Raw genomic sequence first — 18,965 nt, forward strand, 5'->3', positions numbered from 1 at the left:
TATGTTCATGAGATTTGAGCTTCTCATTTCTCCAGGCTCCTCTGCAAACGTCAGTCTAATTTTATGTCAGTTCCAGCTCAAGACAATTATGGAGATTGTCACTGAGAATAGGTATATAAATAGGCTTTAGGCTACAGAATAGGCTAAAGAATTTATACTACTTTTTCTCTTTTTGCCCTGCAGTACTAATTTCCCAGTTCATACCAGTAAGATGCTCAGAAAGCAGAAGATGCACGGCTTACAGCTGCCTTTTTTCACTGAGTAGAAAGTGAAAACAAATACCAAGCAACAAATACCTGAGCCAACCTGAGCTGCAAAATGTGCGTGATGCATTTCTACACATGGAGCGCAAAAAACATCGCATTCATTTTATCTACTCATCTTTCTCCTTTCTGCGTGGTCATCTCATACAAAAAAAAATAAAATATCCTAAGAATTTTGGAAGCTCTGATACTTCACGGTTTGGAAAAACAAGCAGCATCTGAGAAACTGCTCAAGCCCTTCTTGTGGCTAGGAAGTGCAAATGAAGCTAGCACAACGGCACAGAGCGGCTCATGACCAACTAGCCCATCCATTCAATATTTGGGTTCCACATCTCATTCCTCACACAGAAATGGAAAGCTGAACACAAACATTTGAAAGATAATAGATGATCTCATACATTTATGATTGCAAAACTCTGTATCTGCCAGAGCAAGGGCTGGCTGGCTCATCAAGTTGCGTTACTCTTCCTAGCTGAAAGCAAAATTACTATCTGAAAATACCATAAACTTGGAGATATTTTACCATGTTTAGGAGAGAATAATGGTGATTTTGATCGTGGAGGATTTTCTGGCCGAGGGGCTACTAACTGGACGGGACGCACGTGTTTATCCAATAGCTTCTTGAAGCAAGACTGCCGATTCTCAAACATGCTTCGAACATTTTCGAGTTTGACCTGCACTGACTGTATCTGGCACTGTAGAGTGAAAAAGATTTCTGTGATCACATAACTACTGTTATTATGCACTTTGACCCAAAACATAGAACTATAAAACCAACAACGCAGTCTAATCTTACTTTTTACTTATGTAATGAGGAATTTGGGGGGGGTTGCTTACCTTTAATTCAGGTGTTAAGACTGACTCAAAGTCATATTGTAGTGCTTGGGGATCATAGTTTAAGTATGATGAAGAGCTTTCTAGAAATCTTTCTATGTCCTGGAGAGCTTTCTGAGCACCTTCTTTAGACTGGCACTTGTCCATCTGCTGGTTGGCAAGCAGGTAGGCACCCTCATCACAGCACTGCAGGGCCTGGGGGCAAACACAGGGAGTGAGACTGTGAGCCCATACTAAACCAAGGTACTTGTGAAAAGTATCATTTACTGGATCTCCATCTTCAACATGGAGATGATTGGTACTCATAAATACTCATAATAGTCAAACTCATTCATGTTTAAAAGAAAAAATAGGGATTTTAAACTGGTCTACAGTTCTACATGTAATGTAACTGTGGTGGTGTGTGTAGGAGTTCAGCTGCCTAGCAAGGTAAAACCATCACAGTATCACATGCAGGTACCAGATGAATGCCAGGCTTGGGGTTCAGCCAGCCCTTGCACAGTGGCACACACTGGTGTGGAGAAGATGATGCATCCAGGAACTACAGAGGACTCCCAGTGCAAGGGCTGTTAGCAGGCAGGCAGCAGGAGCCACACTGTGCTCCAGCAGGACCACCAGCACCAACTGGGAGCGCAAGGAGCCCAGGAGAGGACACCGCCCTGCAGCAGAGAGGCTGCCAACAAATCCCTGCAGATTAATGCAACGTTAAAGTGAAGAACACAGGAAAAAAAAAAAACAAGTTCCTTAATCACCCTAAACAGTGAAATGGAACAGGGTCAAACTTCACTGCTTCTCTCAGTGGCCTTAAGCATACTACAGCTGTGTGCCTTCTGGCCTAATTAGCATTAATTTCCTTAAATGAATTTTTTATGCTGATTAAGATATCAAAGCGTGCTGGAGCCACATGACTCCACTTCCACACTAGCACGCAGCAGCTGCGTCTATCTACCTATCTGTCATCTTAGTTTACAGTCAGCTGTGTTCATTCTTAATAAATTGTTAATAAAAAAGAGATAGTTTATCTGAAAACATTACCTCTATTGCACTGGGTATGGAAACCTTGAAAGTCAATTGATACACCAATGCTCCATGAAAGCTAATTTTTGGCATTCTGAATTGCCCTCTGGAGATGCTCACATCTTTCTACTGAGAATTCATAGGACCAGCAGACACCTGTTTGCTAACTTAGCGAGGAGCAAAGCACTTGTCAGCCTCACAGTGGAGGAACACTTTCCTGAACTGCTGAAGTGAAGTTGCAAATTTCAGATGCTAACCATCCACTTCCCAGGGCACCAAATCTCTGAGCTCTACCTGCTGAAGGCGGGTATGAAGATCCAAGGTCTTCTGCAGTCGCATCTGCTTCCTTTTGATTTCATCAGACAAGACATCAGAATGGTGCCGCAGCTCGTTGCATTGCTGGCAGATTAAGTTGAGTGCGTAGTGATGATTTGCTGCTAGCTGGTGTCCATGTAGTATCACAACCTGAGCCTTCCCTATCAGATCCTTTAGTGAAAGGAAGAGAATAGATTGCACACTTACTGAAGTAATGCCAAAATACCTACATATAACAACATGCACTTGCTCTTCTTACCAGATTTCAGGTACGCATGGAGATGACTGCCATTAGGAGTAGCCAGAATGGGTGGCTTATGCAGGATAAAATGGCACCCATCATCTGGGAAAAAAAAACTTTTGCTATCCAAAAGGAGGATGAAGAAGAGGACAGTATTTCACCAAGCCAGCAATGCTGCAAATGGCTGCTGGCAACGTATAGCTGCCATTTCCAGGAACTGCATTCTAAAAAAAATGTAGCTGATGTCCAGTTTAGGCACAATATGCTCATAAGCATGAAAGGGAATTTGAGCAGCTAGGGTTTGTGGTGAAAACAAACCAGGTTCTTTACAGCAAAGCTTGATGCAAAGAACATGCTGTCTTGTCTGCACTTCCTGGTCAGCATAATGGTTACGTCTTCACCAGGCTTGGCTTTCTGCTGAGGCTGCTTCCCTGTTTGCACACTGTCTGCCAGGCCTTTTGTTCCTCCTCACTCTCTCAACAAAATTTCTTCCAAATGGCCAAAAGTCTTAGATATCTCCTCTCCCATGACTCCCATTTTCAAAGGAACCTCTGGGGGTTGTGCCCAAATCCCTCACATTCTCACTGCCCTGGCCCGCTTGCCAAGCACCACCTTTTGCAGAAGTCACATCCTCAGTTTGGCGCCTGTGAATCATCTCACTTCACCGTTCTCTCTGCTACATCTCTTAGCCTCCATCCATATGTTACGTTCAAATTGCAGACACTTCAAGATAGCAACTTTTTTGCCTCTCCATGTGCCTGGTAACAAGTCTGCCTATTAGCACTGCTAAAAGCACTTAACATATAAATAATTCTTCTTCCAGCTCATTAACTCCCACGCCTCCCCTATGTTCAGACATTTATCTGCTCTGGATTTTCGTGGTGGCTCAGCAATTTATTTTAACTGTGATAATTAAATACCCTGTTCCTGGTTTTCAGCGTGATCACAGTGTTGCTGCACAGAACAGAAAGACATGAAATCAATCCTGTCTTGCAGCCACTTACCAACAAATTACACCAGAATCAGGTCGTTTTAGAAAAACACCTACCACAAACATAGAATGTGCCTCTTTTGTTTCATTAGTGTATCTTTCAGTGGTAGATTGTCTCACCTGAGCCATACCATCAAAATGACTCAAATCCTTGAGCCTCTGTTTCACTTGTGAGACACTGTCTCCAGTGTCGGGCAGTTCCGCCTGCTGACCCATTAAAAATTCAATGGCATTCTTGACCTAGACATGAAAAAAAAAAAGACTGCTGCAAAATTATACAAAGCACAGACAGAAGATCATTCTCAGACCAAAATTAATCACACTTTAGCTGACTGTTAAATCCAGTAATAAAACTAGTGTCCAAGAGCTAATTTCTAAATTCAAAGATGCTTCTGTCAGCTAAATCTATGTGACTGCAGGGCAGTGATACCTAAATTAGCTCTGAATGAAGAAGCACAGTGGTTTTCCCAAGTTAGCTAGCGCTGCTATTCAGACGCAAGGAGCAGCAGCATAAATTAAACACTCAAAATAAAAAGACAAAAAAAAAAATCTCTCCCTTTTCCCCTCCTTTTCTTCCCCAACTACTTCTGCCAACAGAAGTAGTGCATCTGATCATACCTCTTGAAAACTTTGCTCAAACTTCCATAGTTGTAAATATTGCTCCATTTTTAACTGATGCTTTTCCCAGAAACCATCAAATGCAGTCTCCATCTCACGCAACTGACCAAGTAGCCTTGAGTACAGAAAAAGGACAGGATTAGAACAGCTTGTAAAAAGAGGACAAACAGATGGACAAACAATAGGAAGATCATCTATTCAGGACTCCATCTCTCAGGAGAAATCAACAGACATGCATATATGGCTTGTGAAGATCTCAGAGACTTTTCATGAAATCATCTCTGCAGACAACAGTATCTGGGTGAAGACGTTGTTGCCATCTCTGTTTTATCAGAATAATATCCGAGAGCCTTGCATGGGAGAACCCTTCATCTACCCCTCAGCCCCATCATATAAATTCAAAAAAATATCAGATTAAGTCCAAGGTGCTTGACAGAAGTTATCCAGCAATTCAGTGGGTCTGGAGCAAAACTCTGGTATTTCTGTCTGTACCTTATTGATAGGCTACCTAAGCAACACATCTGTATTCAAATAAATTGAGTGTTTCCATTGAAAAACAAGGCAAATTAGCAACATGTTGCACTTACCGATTCACAGTCTCCCAGTCCCCAGGCCTCTCGCGGTGCTGGTCCTGACTGCATTCACCCACCTCAGGCTCTTCTAAACTGCTTAAAAGCAAGTTTCCTTCTTTTGTGACTGCTGTAATATCTTCCTGTATAATGCAAAACATTTCTGGCTCAGGTTATTTCTGTGAGGTAAGGGTAAGTCATTTCACATTGCTCTTGCCTACATTTCCCTGACAAAAAGCAGAGCACTGGTATCCATCAGACCAAAGGACTCCCAGCAAACATTTTAGTTTCCTTAAACCTTGGAGCTGGGGGAGGCTAAACTATGAACTCGTCACCATGCTGGCTGGGAATTGGCATGCATAAAAACATGAAGCCATAAAATGATTCAAGATGCCAGAGGGCAGCATTACTACCAGTCTGTCTTGGTGAGCAGGACGGTTTATCTATCTACAGGTTCATGTTTTCAAGAAAGCATTTCTGCAGGTTAGGAATGTGCTTTTCCACCTAGGTCTTCATAGGAGGTTGCTAGAATAGCATCCCATAGTGGTGTAATGCCGGGACAGAGACAGAGCCTCTATGTAGAGAGGCAAATCAGCACTTTCAATGCAACCTACGCTTAGAGAAAATTCAAAAATGTAGTGTGTTCATCAGTATCAGATGAGGCACTCTGTCTGTCCTGCCATGACCACAGCCCCAAAGCAAACACGTGACAATTTATTCAATTATTTTCAGAAAGAAGAGACCATACGCAGAGATGAGAAGGAAGCAGAAAATAGATGTGGCTGATGAACTGAGCTGGAACAACCACTGAAAGAGAGTGCCACTTCCTGGAGGAGAAAGAGTCCATCCCAGACAATGACCAGATTTCTATTGCAAGAGAAACAATGGCAAAACAATTTTGGGGAGAAGATTCAGAAAGCACCGTCTTACTTAAACTTCTGCCTGCCCCAGATTGCTCACAGCAACCTAAACCTACGAGCATCTTCAGGGCAGCACAGCCTTCTTCCGAACACAGCAGCCCAGGAGTAGATGGCCATGGCCACAGGAGATTCTCCTCTCCTGCATGTGAAGTGTCCACTGCCAGTTTCCATCCCTGTCACTAAAACTTCATGGAAGATGACTGCAAGGAAAAACAACTAATCTTTTTGACACTACCATGCACAGCAGACTCAAAAGGAGTTGCACAGTATTCTTTAGACCATGGGTAGCTGCTATTTCATTGTGTTACACCTCACTCTCAGACACCAAAATTCTGCTTTTGATTCAAAGCCTTTCATTATATGTCAGACAAAGTAGCTGAACTCTCAAACAGGTGCTAACATGATCTTGTCCCATTCAGTATATTAAAGAGGTTAATTTTTCAGTTACTCTGTTTAATTAATTTCTGTCAATTCTTCATTGTGTTTTCAACTAGCTTCTGTTCAGTATCACAGCTACATAAATTATCCTGATCTACTCATTATTTGAATTCAGGAATCAGCTGTACCAATCTTTTGGTTGTAAAGAGAAATACAAAGATCCCATGTCTTGCTGTCACCACAATCTGTGCAGTTTCTCATCTGCTTTCATCTTTCATGGTCTTAGAAGGAACAAAAAAAGAAAAAAAAAAAGTCAATGGAACTGATTTTAGTTGGAAGCCAAAGAATGTTTTTGATATTTTAAATTAATAGATGAGGCATTAAAAGCAACAGATGCTTTGTATTGAGCACTGCTGTGCTTTATATGCAAATGAATACACATGACATGTTTTATTTCACCACAGAGAAAAGTATATATTACTGATTTGTTTATATACAGGACTAAATTGTGTAATCCATATTTCCTCCCTACGCTTTGGACATAATCCTAAGCACAAAGTCTAAGTCAGTCATACACCAACATACGTAGCAGCTGTTTTATGACAACCCTGTTCGTTTCCAAAGAAGAAATAAAGGACCTCTCATTAGCTATAATCTCACTTCCTGTACATATGTGCATGCCCATACATACGTACCTACACACAGAACCCTTCGGATGTCATTTTGCATATTTCTAACTGGTAGCCTCCTGGGAAATCACTGTCACTTGGACGACAAATGATTATAAATGAAAACAGATACACTTATTTGATTTATGTGAACGCATCCTGCCATAAAGCAGAGGACCTCATTCTTCAACTGCACAGCACTGCTATTAGCACAAGAATCATTTTGAAGTGAGGGCTTGGGGACGTGCCTATGCTGTCCCCAGAAAGATGCAGGAGCAGCAAAAACAACAGCGTGATAGCAGCAGCTGGCTGCTCTACAGCTTCCACTAAATCCTATAAAAATTTAATCAGTCAAAATAGTTGAAAAAAAATCTTAAAATATTAAAGAAAAAATGTTGTTTAATATGAAACATGAAGGCTCACAGGGGTCACGTAAGGAGTGCTCTGTACTGTACACTCACAAGAAATCTTCACCTTGCATGCTCTCAAACAGTTTCCTTAAGTCCCCCTGGGGAAGCAACACACAGTAAGTGTGCAGCCCTGCGTGAAGGTGGAGGGAGCTGGGGACAAATCATCCCTCTAGACCTGCTCATGGTCTCTGCTTGAAACTTTCTTCAGCAGTGGGAATGAAGCGGAGGGAACCCCAGCTGGGGCAAGCAATGAAGCCTCCCAGCTGCCTTGCTGCCAGAGGGGCAAGCAAACCCCAGAGGAGCAGCACATTTTAGACATCGTTTTCTGTATCAAGTAAGGAGGCATCTGCTTTCTGGATGGTAATTTACTTGAATGCATGACAAATGCATGTATAATATACAGACAGTCATGCTGTTTTATTTTGTCTCTCAACACAGACACATGCTTGGGAGGGATGGAGGAGCGGGCATCAAACACAGAGGCAGACCAGCCCCAGAAATTCCTTCGTGCTATGCAAACAGCGGCTGAGCTTGTGATGAGACATACCTTGAGCTGGTAGTACTTTTCAGTGCGCAGGGCCAGGATGCGCTCAATTGAATACATGTCGTCTGGTAGTTCGGTCTCTGCCAGCTCCGTGCCAAAAGATTGTAACATCTGTGCAATTTCCTTCACAGTTAGCGCAAAGCTCTCTATTGCCTGGTGGGAGACAATAACTGCAATCAGCTCGGCATTTGGGATATTCCTACAGCTCGCTAAGAGTGCACTAAGAGCCAAGGCTGCCGGTGAGTCTAGCAGCCTGCTCTGGAAGAGGTGGGTGGGAGGTCCACTGCTGATGCATCTGTTCTGTGCTGTGGTGTGCTAGCTAGTGGCCACCAACACACGGCCAGATGGCTTTTAACACAGTCTGAATCCACAGCGGGGACTTAAATTAATATTGGGGACAAATATCCCATGCTTTTTCTGCTGCCTGTTCTTGTGCACTGTGAGATTTTTCCTACCATGCTTTAGAGGTTTGTGGTAGAAGCCACCATAGGATCTGTCTTACAAATTCCTTTTCTACCATCATTCTCCTCTGGTTAACCCACACCTGGAACCACCTGCAGACAGAAGGACTTAGGGGATGCCTTTGGCTTCCTGCTGATGGATGTTTCCAGCTCTGCAAGCCAAAATAGCAGGTTACATCACAGCCACCTCACCCGCAGCTACACCAAGAAGACAAGGGACATCTGTCCAAACAACTAACCCCAGCTTTCTTTCAGGCATGGGCACAGACTTGCCACAGCTACGTGCTGTTAAGATGGCAGAGCTGCCCTGGCCCCCTGGTGAGACCCGTCCCCATTTGGCACTGTGCAACCCCAGCTCCTGGTGAGCTGCAGCCCCAGCAGCAGGGAGCTAAGCCGTGCACTGGAGACAAACTGCAGACACTGACATTGGGATGGAAATGAGTGCTGCTGGGAGCTGTGCACACCAGCCAGATCCCACGCTGCAGGGCGAGGTGGGGCACTCCCAGTCCCGTTCTTTGCTCTGATCTTCCCACTGGTTACACTAAAAGGAGAGGGCGAAACCTCTCGTTGCCTCAGCTGCTACCAGACGGTTACATCAGTGAGGAGCTACCCATCTCCTGCTCAGCTGGCAAAAAATTACTGTTTTGCGGCATGCCTGGAGGGTGCTGCGTGAGACCCACCTTCCATAGCCATGCTACATGACAAGTGGCACGGCTACAAAAACAAATGGTCACCCTGGACTTGAAACCCTGTCCATCAGGAACAAAGAAACAGCTTTGTCTCTACTTTTAGGAACAGGATAATATACTCAAACATAAGTGACTGCATTTGTGTTCCATTTAAACAGCATGTATTTCCCTTGGAAATTTCAGGAAATGTTTTATGAGCACCTTATAAGGACATTTTAGAAGATGTTTTTAATACGGACACTTATCTTAACACACACAGATATGTTCTAGAAGCTCATCTTTTTCTTAGATTAACCCTAGCATTTTTGTCATTCATTTTGTCACTTCTGTCTCAAAGTGTGAGAGCTATGTCATTGTCACTGTAACACATTGTGCAAAAGAACAAAACTAAGAGCCAAAAATCTTAAAAAATCATGGAAGTGGCAATGCGTCAGTGCAAATTGGCAAAAAGTTAATGGCAGAAGCAATAACTTGAACTATTCCAGCAACAATGTCTTGGCCTTTTGTCTTCATGCTGAGATGTACATCCTGTTGCTGCAGGACACGGGGCACAAGGATTAGTCTAGTAGTTATCTTCATTGCTATTTTATTACCAGTAAAGGTAACTGGGAACTCAACCTGCCATTAATCTGATAGACAAACTCACAGTAAAAACTAAGAACGTAGAGGAAGGACAGAAATGCATGGCAAGATGCAGCTCAGGGAATTACATGACCGATTCCACAAACATCCTGGCAACATTAAAGGAAAATTCTTGCAAAGGAAAACAAGAGGGAGAGGGGTGTCTGAATTCAGTATGCAGACAGCATTCTTACTGCCCTAGATCCCAAACACATTTGTGGTATTAATCACATGAAGCAACCATTATAAAAAAAGCCTATTTTGTATCTGCCATTAAGGGAAAGTTAATAAAGATTTAAGATGACATCTTTCAGTAGCCGCTTCAAAAGGAGCCTAGGGGAGCTCACCACCCAATTCCCCCATAAATCCATTAAGAGTCTTAACTCCGCCTGACACCTCTGTAAATCTTATCACGGAAACATAATTGCTCCAGGGGTTACTTTTAGCTATGCAATGCTCATTGCCTTATAGGAAATGTTTAGCATGGTCAGAAGGATCAGTGGATCCCCAATGCCCAAGCGCCCAGTGCCGAGCCCCAGTACGTACAGTCCTGAAGATGACCCACTCGCTGTGGCAGTATTCCAGGGTGCCTCCGAACTCCGGGGTCAGCTGCTGTTCATCAATGTATGTCAGCAGATCACTAACTGAGCTCAGCATAACCACCTACAAACAAAGCAACATCATGAGTTGGCTGATCACTTCCACCTAGGCAATATACAAAGCAAGCTTAGAAATATTTGATGTATCTACAAATTGGGTTTGCTCTATATATTGTTCTACAGCATGGCTTTCTTCTTATGCTTATGGCTTAACGCAGCTTTTATTTTACACGCATGACCATTTTTGTAAGCAAACCCTGATCTCCCAGGTGCTTTCTTCCTTAAATGAAAAGTACAGTGAGATGCTGCAGTACCTAACTGCCCATCAGAGCTGAAAGCAGAGGAAATAAAGGTTTTTTTCAAGAGATAACCAGTAATCTGGAAAAATACACAAATTTTACTACATCACAAAGCATTGGCCAACTTCACCTAAAAACACAGTTTTTAATATGAGTTTCTGTGTCTTATTCTTTCTTGTGATAAGTCATGAATTTCCAAAACTGTGGAAGTGACAATCACTCTAGAGTGAAAAATGCAGTTTGTAAAAATTGTATTATTTCCTAAAGGAAAACATTTGTTTGCTTTTTGGGTTTGTAATTGTGTTAGCCTTACATTCCATAAAAGTACTTTTCTTCCCTAAGTTATTCTTACCATGTCCATTAATCAAGGTGGCTTTAGAAGTCTTGGAAACTTTGACTTCAGAACATGAAACCATTTCAGTTGCTATTTTAGAAACAAATAGCAACACAAAGTTGGTATGGTGTTTACACTGCGATGAAAATTATGGTTACGGGTGGAATTCATAGCAAAAGCTTCTCTGGATGTGTGTCTTGACGTTTCAGACAACAAAAAAAAAATCCTGAGCCTGGCTTTATCTTTTATGGAGGCATGCACCCTCTTTGAGGGGTGAGGATGGGCTGGTGAGCCCACCACCTACTACTACCACTGACATGCTCTGCAGTGAACAAACCGAGCACAAGTAAACACAAAAACACTACAGGAGACATTTGGTAGTAGTAGGCATTACTGGCAGAGATGCTCCAGTTACTCTTCAAGTCAGTGCCTGCAGAGCTGGCCCAAGGCACAAAGGCAGCCACCAATCACACACAGGCAAAACGCCTCTGCACACTCATACCGGTAACTTGAGCAGAAAATCCTCCTGACTAAACCGAAATCCAATGTCAGTGAAGGTGCGCTGGAAAAACCCCGTGGGACGAAGAACCATCACTAAGTGCAGGTTCCCTGGGAACGACGCCTGCAAGAAAACAGAGATGACATTCAACCTGGGCATTCAACACATCCAATAACTGCTTTCAAACACCTTTAAAAGATGAAAAATTATTCACAACTTAGGATTCTTTTTTTCTGTTTGCCCCTGACAGCCTTTTCTGATTCTTGTCTATGCTAGGTTGGACAATGTGTTTCCTAAGGCAGGTGTAACATGACATCTACTGATGTTGGGCCAGCTCAAGAGCTTGCCTGCTGGGCTGCAATCCCACTGCATATCAGCAATTCTCCTTCAGGCTCACAGCTATGTATTTTCCAAATGAGAGGGAGACACTGTAAGTGGTTTAGAGATACAGGATTTCACTGCAGGAGGACTATGCAGTCCCGCTTCCCTTTGGAACAAGCAGTTGATCAGCCATGCACCTTGAAGGGCTGCTGATAATACACTCCAAAACTACATATTGCAGTGAGCATTATAACTTAGGGAGTGAAATTATGACTTAGAAGAGAACAGAGGTCTGAAATTTCAAGGGAAATGACAGACAAATTGGGAATGCAAAATTTATTTCCAACCTCAATAATCACCCCATAGCTGCACCAAGCATACCCTGCTTGTCCCCGCTCATTATCGGGCACCATTTCATTTGTGGTAAGATTTCGGAATTTCCTGTCTATGTTGCTAGCAACATTTTCAAGCATATGGTTGGCAGGTGCTTTTTTAAATAGATCTGTGAAAAGGGTGCTTGAGAATGAAAAAGAATTTTTAAGAAACTAGGAGTCATATCATTAAATAATGGATAAGCACATGATGCGAAGAGCTGAGTTAATTAAGATGTACAATTTTCTCTGAGATCCAGCCAGGCCAGGTTAGATTTCTCAATATGTTCCTCCTCATTTATTTTTTGATTCAAACCTACTTAAGAGCACTAAAGCTGTTAGATCCTCACATATTAAGGTGCAAACGTAATCCATTGGGCACTAAATGATATCAGAGTTCTCATCCTGTATTTTCATATGAAAAGTTTTCCTTGAGCAGATAAACAGCTAAATCTCATGAAAGGGCACTCTGTAAGCCCCCACACACACTGCACAAGTGCAACGTGTGCATGCCAAGAGCAAGACCATATAGGCAATTCCCCATCTCCTGCTCTCCAACTGCAACTACACACCAGATGCGATAGCAGTGCCTACACCAAGGGCAAGAGTACTGCACATATTTAGGTATTTTGCACTGCAGGACACTTAATCTATGCCTTCAAAACAAGGGTTGTTACCATAAACATGCACTAGTGTGTTCAAAAAAGCCATGATTTACAGTTGAGATCTGCTATCCATGAACTGCACTATAACGCACTCACTACGTTTTCTTTTGTAGGAAAGGTCAGGTTGTGGATTGCTCACAACTCATAAACAGTGACTTTTAGGATCAAATAAGCCACTTAGATTCATTACATTGATCTGCAGCTATTTTGAGTAGGAGCAGAAAAACTATAAATGAATGAATGTGAATGAAGCACCAAATTATTACCCTTTGGAAGTCAATGAGAACTGTGCCAGGGACAAAGACTTGGCATTAGAATGAAGAGTAAAGCATTAAATACCCAAGAAGTTTGTGCTGGCTCCAGGCCCTGGGTGCTGTACCCCTGCCACACAGCACTCGGCGAGCACACAGCGTTTCTGAAATGGCTGCCAGTCCCCCCGAGCAGTGATGGTTGCAGCACAGGAAAGCCGAGCAACCTGTGCTCACCCCTGTCAAGCCTGCAGATGGCCTGAGATCTCAACATGGTCTGGCCGTTGCAGCTGGGAGACAGGTCTTGTCTAAGGAAGTGTGGCTGAGAGGCTGCAGGAGATGCAGGTTTGGCTCCCTGCGTCAGTGCCTAATTTCCTTACCTCTGAAAGGAGGATCAGCTCTGCTGCAAGACCACCACAGACAGGCCCCACTAGAGGACACAGCTCTGTCTGAGGAGGGCCACACCTCTGAGACCCTGCTCAGCCTGGGATTTTTAAACTTGAGCTTCCCATATAACTGGGGAGAAAATCATCCCCAGGGTACTGGATATCCCTTGGATATGTCCAAGGACCTGGAGTGGTTCCTCACATTGAGATTGAGAAAAATCTCTATATGGGATGCAGAAAAACTTCACTGAGGAAAGCACCACCAGAAATGGCACGGCCTTGTAAACGTTTTGAATGGACTGAAAATTTGCAGCATGAATATTTCACTGGAAAGTTTTGGCAAGCTCAACACTTATCCTCCAGCGTGTCCCTGAGAAGCTGGCTGCCTCTCCCACCCCACTGCGCTGGCTGCCCGCTGGACCCAGTAAATGCTGCTATTGCTCTGTCCAGGTCTGTGGCTGGTCTGGCTGGTCCTTGACACTCTTCTCGCTCCAGCACACCCCCTGGCACAAGGAAGTCCCAAGGAAGAGGCTTGTCAACCTGTGTTTGTGGCAACAACATCCCTGCAGAACTGCAAGGATATCGTGGCATTCCTTCCCTTCTGCCCTCGAGTCCCCATTTTCTGCATTTTACAGCCTGGTGATTTCCCAACAGGCATTCCTCTCCAGACAGGACAAGAGCAGTAGCCACCAAGAAGATTTCAAAGATATCACCAAGGAGCCACCAGGAGCTGCAAATCCTGAAGGAGTGGACATTTCTGTTCCATGACAGGCCCTGACATGAATTGTCCAAACTGATTTGAGCCAAAGCCTTGTGAGGCCAGCGGTCTTACAGTGCTTTAAAGGAGCCTGGAGGATGTAATTTTAGGTCCTTCTGTATGGTTATCAGTCCCTCATAGGTGACTCCAGTGGTGAAGTCTTGCAGAGTCTGAGGACAGTCACTGTTTCTAGCTCAGGAACACAAAAGAGCGTTCAGGTCTCTGAACTTTAGGCTCCTAGCTTATTGAAAAAAACTGTCAGGAATATCTCTGAGAAGAAAAACCAGCCACAGATGCATCCTCCCCTGGCCTCATCTCCTTATCCCCCAGGAGGACCAGTCCCCTTCAGCCCTGCTTGGCACTTCATGCAGAGATGGGCCTGCCAAAACTATAGTACAACAGGCATAGGGCATTAAACACCCTTCTGAGAGCAAAGGTGCCTTTGGACGCCTTTGGCTTCATGACTGCAGGATGCCAGCACGCTGTGTGCAACATACAAGAAGGGCCCATAGCCTGACACTCACGTCCTTCTGTCATCTCCGCTACAGGGGCAAATTCTGCTCCAACATGACTTTATGGCCCATGCATGCACAGCTGTACCCCTTTTGCTGCTTGATATGCTTTACCTCAGAGGTAGCTGCGTTTCCAGGACAGGTTACTTGATTTCCATTTAGTTTAGAAAGCACTCGGGGAATTTTTAGCTGATCTTATACCTCTAAGTCCTGACCTTGATTTCATAAGTAGCTAAAAAACAAGAAATACAGCTTTGAAAATCATACCTAATGTATTTCCAGCATGGAAAAAACAAGTGAGCAAAAATATAATCTTGCTGAAAGACAGCTAGCAATTAACCCATGTCCTGTGCCTTCTTGCAGACTTAAGAGAAAGGATGAAAGTTAAAAATATGGATAGACAGACCAGTAATGCCCTGGATAACATTCCTGAAGGGACTATATATTTTTAATCACTACTACAATTCCAGTTCATCTAAGGAATGAAGTCTAGAGCAGTTACCTGCAAACTGAGCTCTAATAATACTAAAGTTAATGCTGGGGTGAGGAAGAAAACAAAAAAAAAAAAAAAAAACTTTCCCCATAACATACTGCAGAAAGCAGACAGAAGGGTCCTTAACCTTGCATTGTTTCATCTTATTTTTTATAATGCTATAAAGAATCTTGTGCATAATAAACTACCTAAGAGAACCCTCTAAACCTTTTGCCCTCTGGCATTCCTCTGCAGCACATTAGGGAAGACAAAAAACTATCGGCACGATTCCACTAAATCGGGCACTTGGCAACATTTCACTGCTATTAATTCACTGCCCAAAGAATGTGTTCAGAAAAATTCCTCCTGTCCTGAGGATGCAGATGTGCGTGCCTTAAGGCCCCAGTTCAGCAACTTGTTTAAATGCATGCTCAACTACAACCACACCGATAGCCCTGCTACAATCAAGGTAGACAACTGGGCTAAGGCAGCACAAGAAAGGGCATACCCTGAGAGCATCGCAGTTGTTAACTCCTTAGTGAATATCTCATCTCAACATAGCCAATGTGATTTTTCCTAATTTTAGGCATTTGTTTTGCAGAGAATATTCTTTGCAGTTCCCAGGGCTACGTGTGAGGCTGGAAATCAATAGGCCTAACGAAAAAAGTAGCATCTGTAAGTTCGGTCCCGAGCAACGGAAATTGACGCCGGTGGTCCTTCCAGGGATGCTCAAGTCCATGCCTTTCTCCTGCCCCTCGCGGGAAACACCAACACAACAAAACGCCAGGTACACCTCATCCGAGCTCTACCCTCCCGGAGAGCCAGAAGGAAAACCCCACCGCCTTCAGCCGCCTTGATTGCAGCGGGCTGCAGAATTAACCCCCAAAGCTGCCGGTGCGAGCAGGGAGGGCCTCGGGCTGCGCAGTGCTCCTTTCGCAGAGTGGGCAGACCCCTCTCCGCGGCAGCCCTGCGGGATCGCGGGGCACCCAGCCCGGAGCCCGAGGCTCCCCCGGAGGCTCCCCCGGCGGCTCCCCGCTCCCCAGCCAGCCGCCCTGCGGCGGGGCCGTCCCCGGCTCCCCTCTTTTCCTTGCCGCAGCGCAGCGCCGGGCGGAGCCTTACCGCAGTCCTGCGGGCTCTCCGCACGCCCCGTGCGGGGCTCGCCTCGGCCATGGCCCCGGGCCCGCGGCGGAGCAGCGGCTGCAGCGGGCGGGATGCCCCGGGCAGAGCTGCGGAGGCTCCCTCCCGGCGCTCCCGCAGCCCCCGGCTGGCAGCCCCGCTCCGCGCCGCTCCGCTCCCCAGCGCCGGCTTCGGTTTAAGGTGGAATGCCCAAAATCAGCCGCTCTGCGGGGCCGGCTCCTTTCTGCCAGGGCTGAGCCTGAGCACTGAGTCTACGGCTAGTCGCTTTTTTTTTTTTTTTTTTTTCCTCTCCCTCCCCCCCTTTTTTTTTTCCCCTACTGGGATCTGAAATGTGCATGCAAAAGTTGTTCTGTATTTTGCGTGCGAAGGAAAAGCCCATGGCAAAAGCCGAGGCTTGATCCTGGCACTGGGGTCTCGCTTGCCAAAGCCAACAGGACAAGCAGGAGCCTGTTTTGCCCACGTTGTTAGCATAGCTCTGAGAGGGAACAGCAACATACACAAGGAGTTAAACAAAAATCTGTGTTCTGATCTAAAAAAAAAAAAAAAAAAAAAAAAAAAAAAAGAAAAATCTGGATCAGATGCATGACTGCAGAGCTGCAATTGCATTTTCTTACACTGAAAAAATAGGGCACTGTATTCCAAATGCAGCACATTTGCACTTCTCTATTCTAAATTTGTACAAAGATCAGGAAAAAAAATATTTTTCTATTGCAGGATGGGCTATGATTTATGACTGGAAATAAATCAAGATCTAAACTTTTGTGTTATAAAGGCAAGTCTAGCAAAAGACCTCCTGCAGACAAGGACAGCCTTCTAGGGCTGGACCCTCTATGTTTTAAGGCAAGATTCCCAAGTTTCAAGATTTAGCAAGCACAGATTTCCTGCTTCTCATTCCCCTTTGTACAGAGCTCCTCCACATTATTTACACGGACAGCCCTGATACTACAAAGTCACTTCCCTGTGTGGACACAGGTACACAAACAGGGTGTGTGCTCAAAGGTCACACAATTATTATATTTTCTTATTAAACACAGAAGGAATGACATTTCTGTAGAAGCTACAAATTAGGACAGACAGGATTTTTTCATATTTGAAACTTCCAAACTATGCAAAGCACCTACATCATCCTTAAAGGAAGCTCTTAGTACTAGCACTGGTTCAAGCACTGGCAGCAGAACTGAATTTTGATGATCCCTTTAAAGAATTCCTTTTCAAATGCTGCTGTTTCTCTAATGGTTACCATATGTGGAAATTCACTTTGTAAAGTTGAGGGGAAAAAAATCAGTGCCCCAAATATTGACAGCAGTATTTTATGCACCCTGCAAAAAGGCAATGGGTAATCCTCTCTTCCTTCCACTAGATGCCTATGAGCATTGCCTATGGCAAAATGTCATTAAATCTCAAATATCTTTAATGCCAAGTTCAGCCGGACCAATACCAAATTCTTAAATTAGGAGGAGATCTAACTTTACTAGATCTAAGCAGAATCAGGTAAGAGCCCTCTTTCTCAGTACATATTGTTGACTTAATTCTCTATCAGATGGATCAATGCATGTAACTGTTCAATAGTTACAAGAAGAAACAAAGGCAATAACAATACACCCATAAAATTGTCATCAACTTACCTACGTGGCATGGTCCAGGTGGAAAAGCATTTATCAGTTAGTTCCTATATATTTGTGCACCCATAACAGTGACTTTCCTACACATGCATACACTACTGTAATACCACGCTGTATTTTCTGAAGACACAATGCATTGTTGAGCTGTAAAAACCTTACTTTTGAGTTATGCTCAGACTGTAATGATGGATAGTACATAAACACTTGTAAAAGATATTTAAAAATATGAATGCATACATACATTTCAAGACAGATTTTTTTTTTTTCCACCCATGCCCACAAACAAATGATTGTGAAGCCTGTTTTAAGAATCTAACACTTTCAGTCACCGACAATTAGGTAAAATATAGTCACACTAAGAAACAGTGTCTAGAAAGGACATATATGAAGCCAAATTCTCCACCCATCAAAATGGCACAAAGCACATTTGGACCGCTAAGAGGAAGTACAAAAACAAGCAAATGAATCAGTTAATGCTCAAACAGCCCATTTATGCATTCAAATGAAGCACAGAGCCATGACTGAATTAATTTGAGGGCCATAAAGCAGAATACTACCTAGAGACACAGTATGAGCATCATTGTTCCTGACTCCTGATGTTTTCTGTGATATGTAAGTGATACGTAATGGGAACGATGACTTAGTACACTGAAAGAAACTATCATTAAAGAGGACTTACTGCTATTTTTTGGAGAGTCATTTTGACCGATGTCCATGTGTCCAATCTTCTATCCAGGATTAGGATAAATTTGGTGTCAGGCTCATGTTGACTATGAAATGAGAAAACACCAAGCAGCCAGATAACATTTTGAGGGAATGTGACTCTGTTCCCTGCCCTTCCTCCCCTCCACCCCCATCCCAAATAACCAAAAAAAAAAAAAAAAAAAAAAGCAAAGCCCGTTTTGACATTTCTGCAGTTGTCAAATCCATTCAAAAATATTTCCTAGACCAGACTCCAGCGAGAAATTTGGGAAGCCCAGGGCTAAGCATCACCTCTGACACGGACAACACTATTGGCACTCCGGTGGGAGCCACAGGAGACAGTGCCAGGTGATCAGCCCAGGTTACACGTCCCTGCCCTCATCACTGAGCTCCTCCCTCTGAGGGAGCTTGCTACCCACCTGCCTGGGTTACAGCAACCAAGCAAAGCCCCCTGGTTTGTTTTGGCACAAGGCGGCACAGGCGACAGCAGCCCCAGGGAAGG

At 44.0% G+C, this 18,965-nt stretch overlaps 1 protein-coding gene across 2 annotated transcripts in view; it reads right to left on the minus strand.

Annotated features, from left to right (window-relative positions):
- Positions 1 to 18,965, minus strand: part of MCF2 (MCF.2 cell line derived transforming sequence) — a 57,931-nt gene that overhangs the window by 22,500 nt on the left and 16,466 nt on the right. For both annotated transcript variants that reach the window (XM_084294017.1, XM_084294016.1), the window contains 10 exons: positions 18,441 to 18,531; positions 11,274 to 11,393; positions 10,086 to 10,202; positions 7,772 to 7,921; positions 4,867 to 4,991; positions 4,280 to 4,394; positions 3,782 to 3,901; positions 2,409 to 2,600; positions 1,101 to 1,292; positions 787 to 958 (listed from right to left, as the gene is read on the minus strand). In XM_084294017.1, the coding sequence (XP_084150143.1) occupies positions 787 to 958; positions 1,101 to 1,292; positions 2,409 to 2,600; positions 3,782 to 3,901; positions 4,280 to 4,394; positions 4,867 to 4,991; positions 7,772 to 7,921; positions 10,086 to 10,202; positions 11,274 to 11,393; positions 18,441 to 18,531 (1,394 nt within the window). The remainder of the gene's footprint in view (positions 1 to 786; positions 959 to 1,100; positions 1,293 to 2,408; positions 2,601 to 3,781; positions 3,902 to 4,279; positions 4,395 to 4,866; positions 4,992 to 7,771; positions 7,922 to 10,085; positions 10,203 to 11,273; positions 11,394 to 18,440; positions 18,532 to 18,965) is intronic.

The sequence above is a fragment of the Netta rufina genome (genome assembly GCF_964035555.1).
Source record: "Netta rufina genome assembly, chromosome: 12".
Classification (NCBI taxonomy): Eukaryota; Metazoa; Chordata; class Aves; order Anseriformes; family Anatidae; genus Netta; species Netta rufina.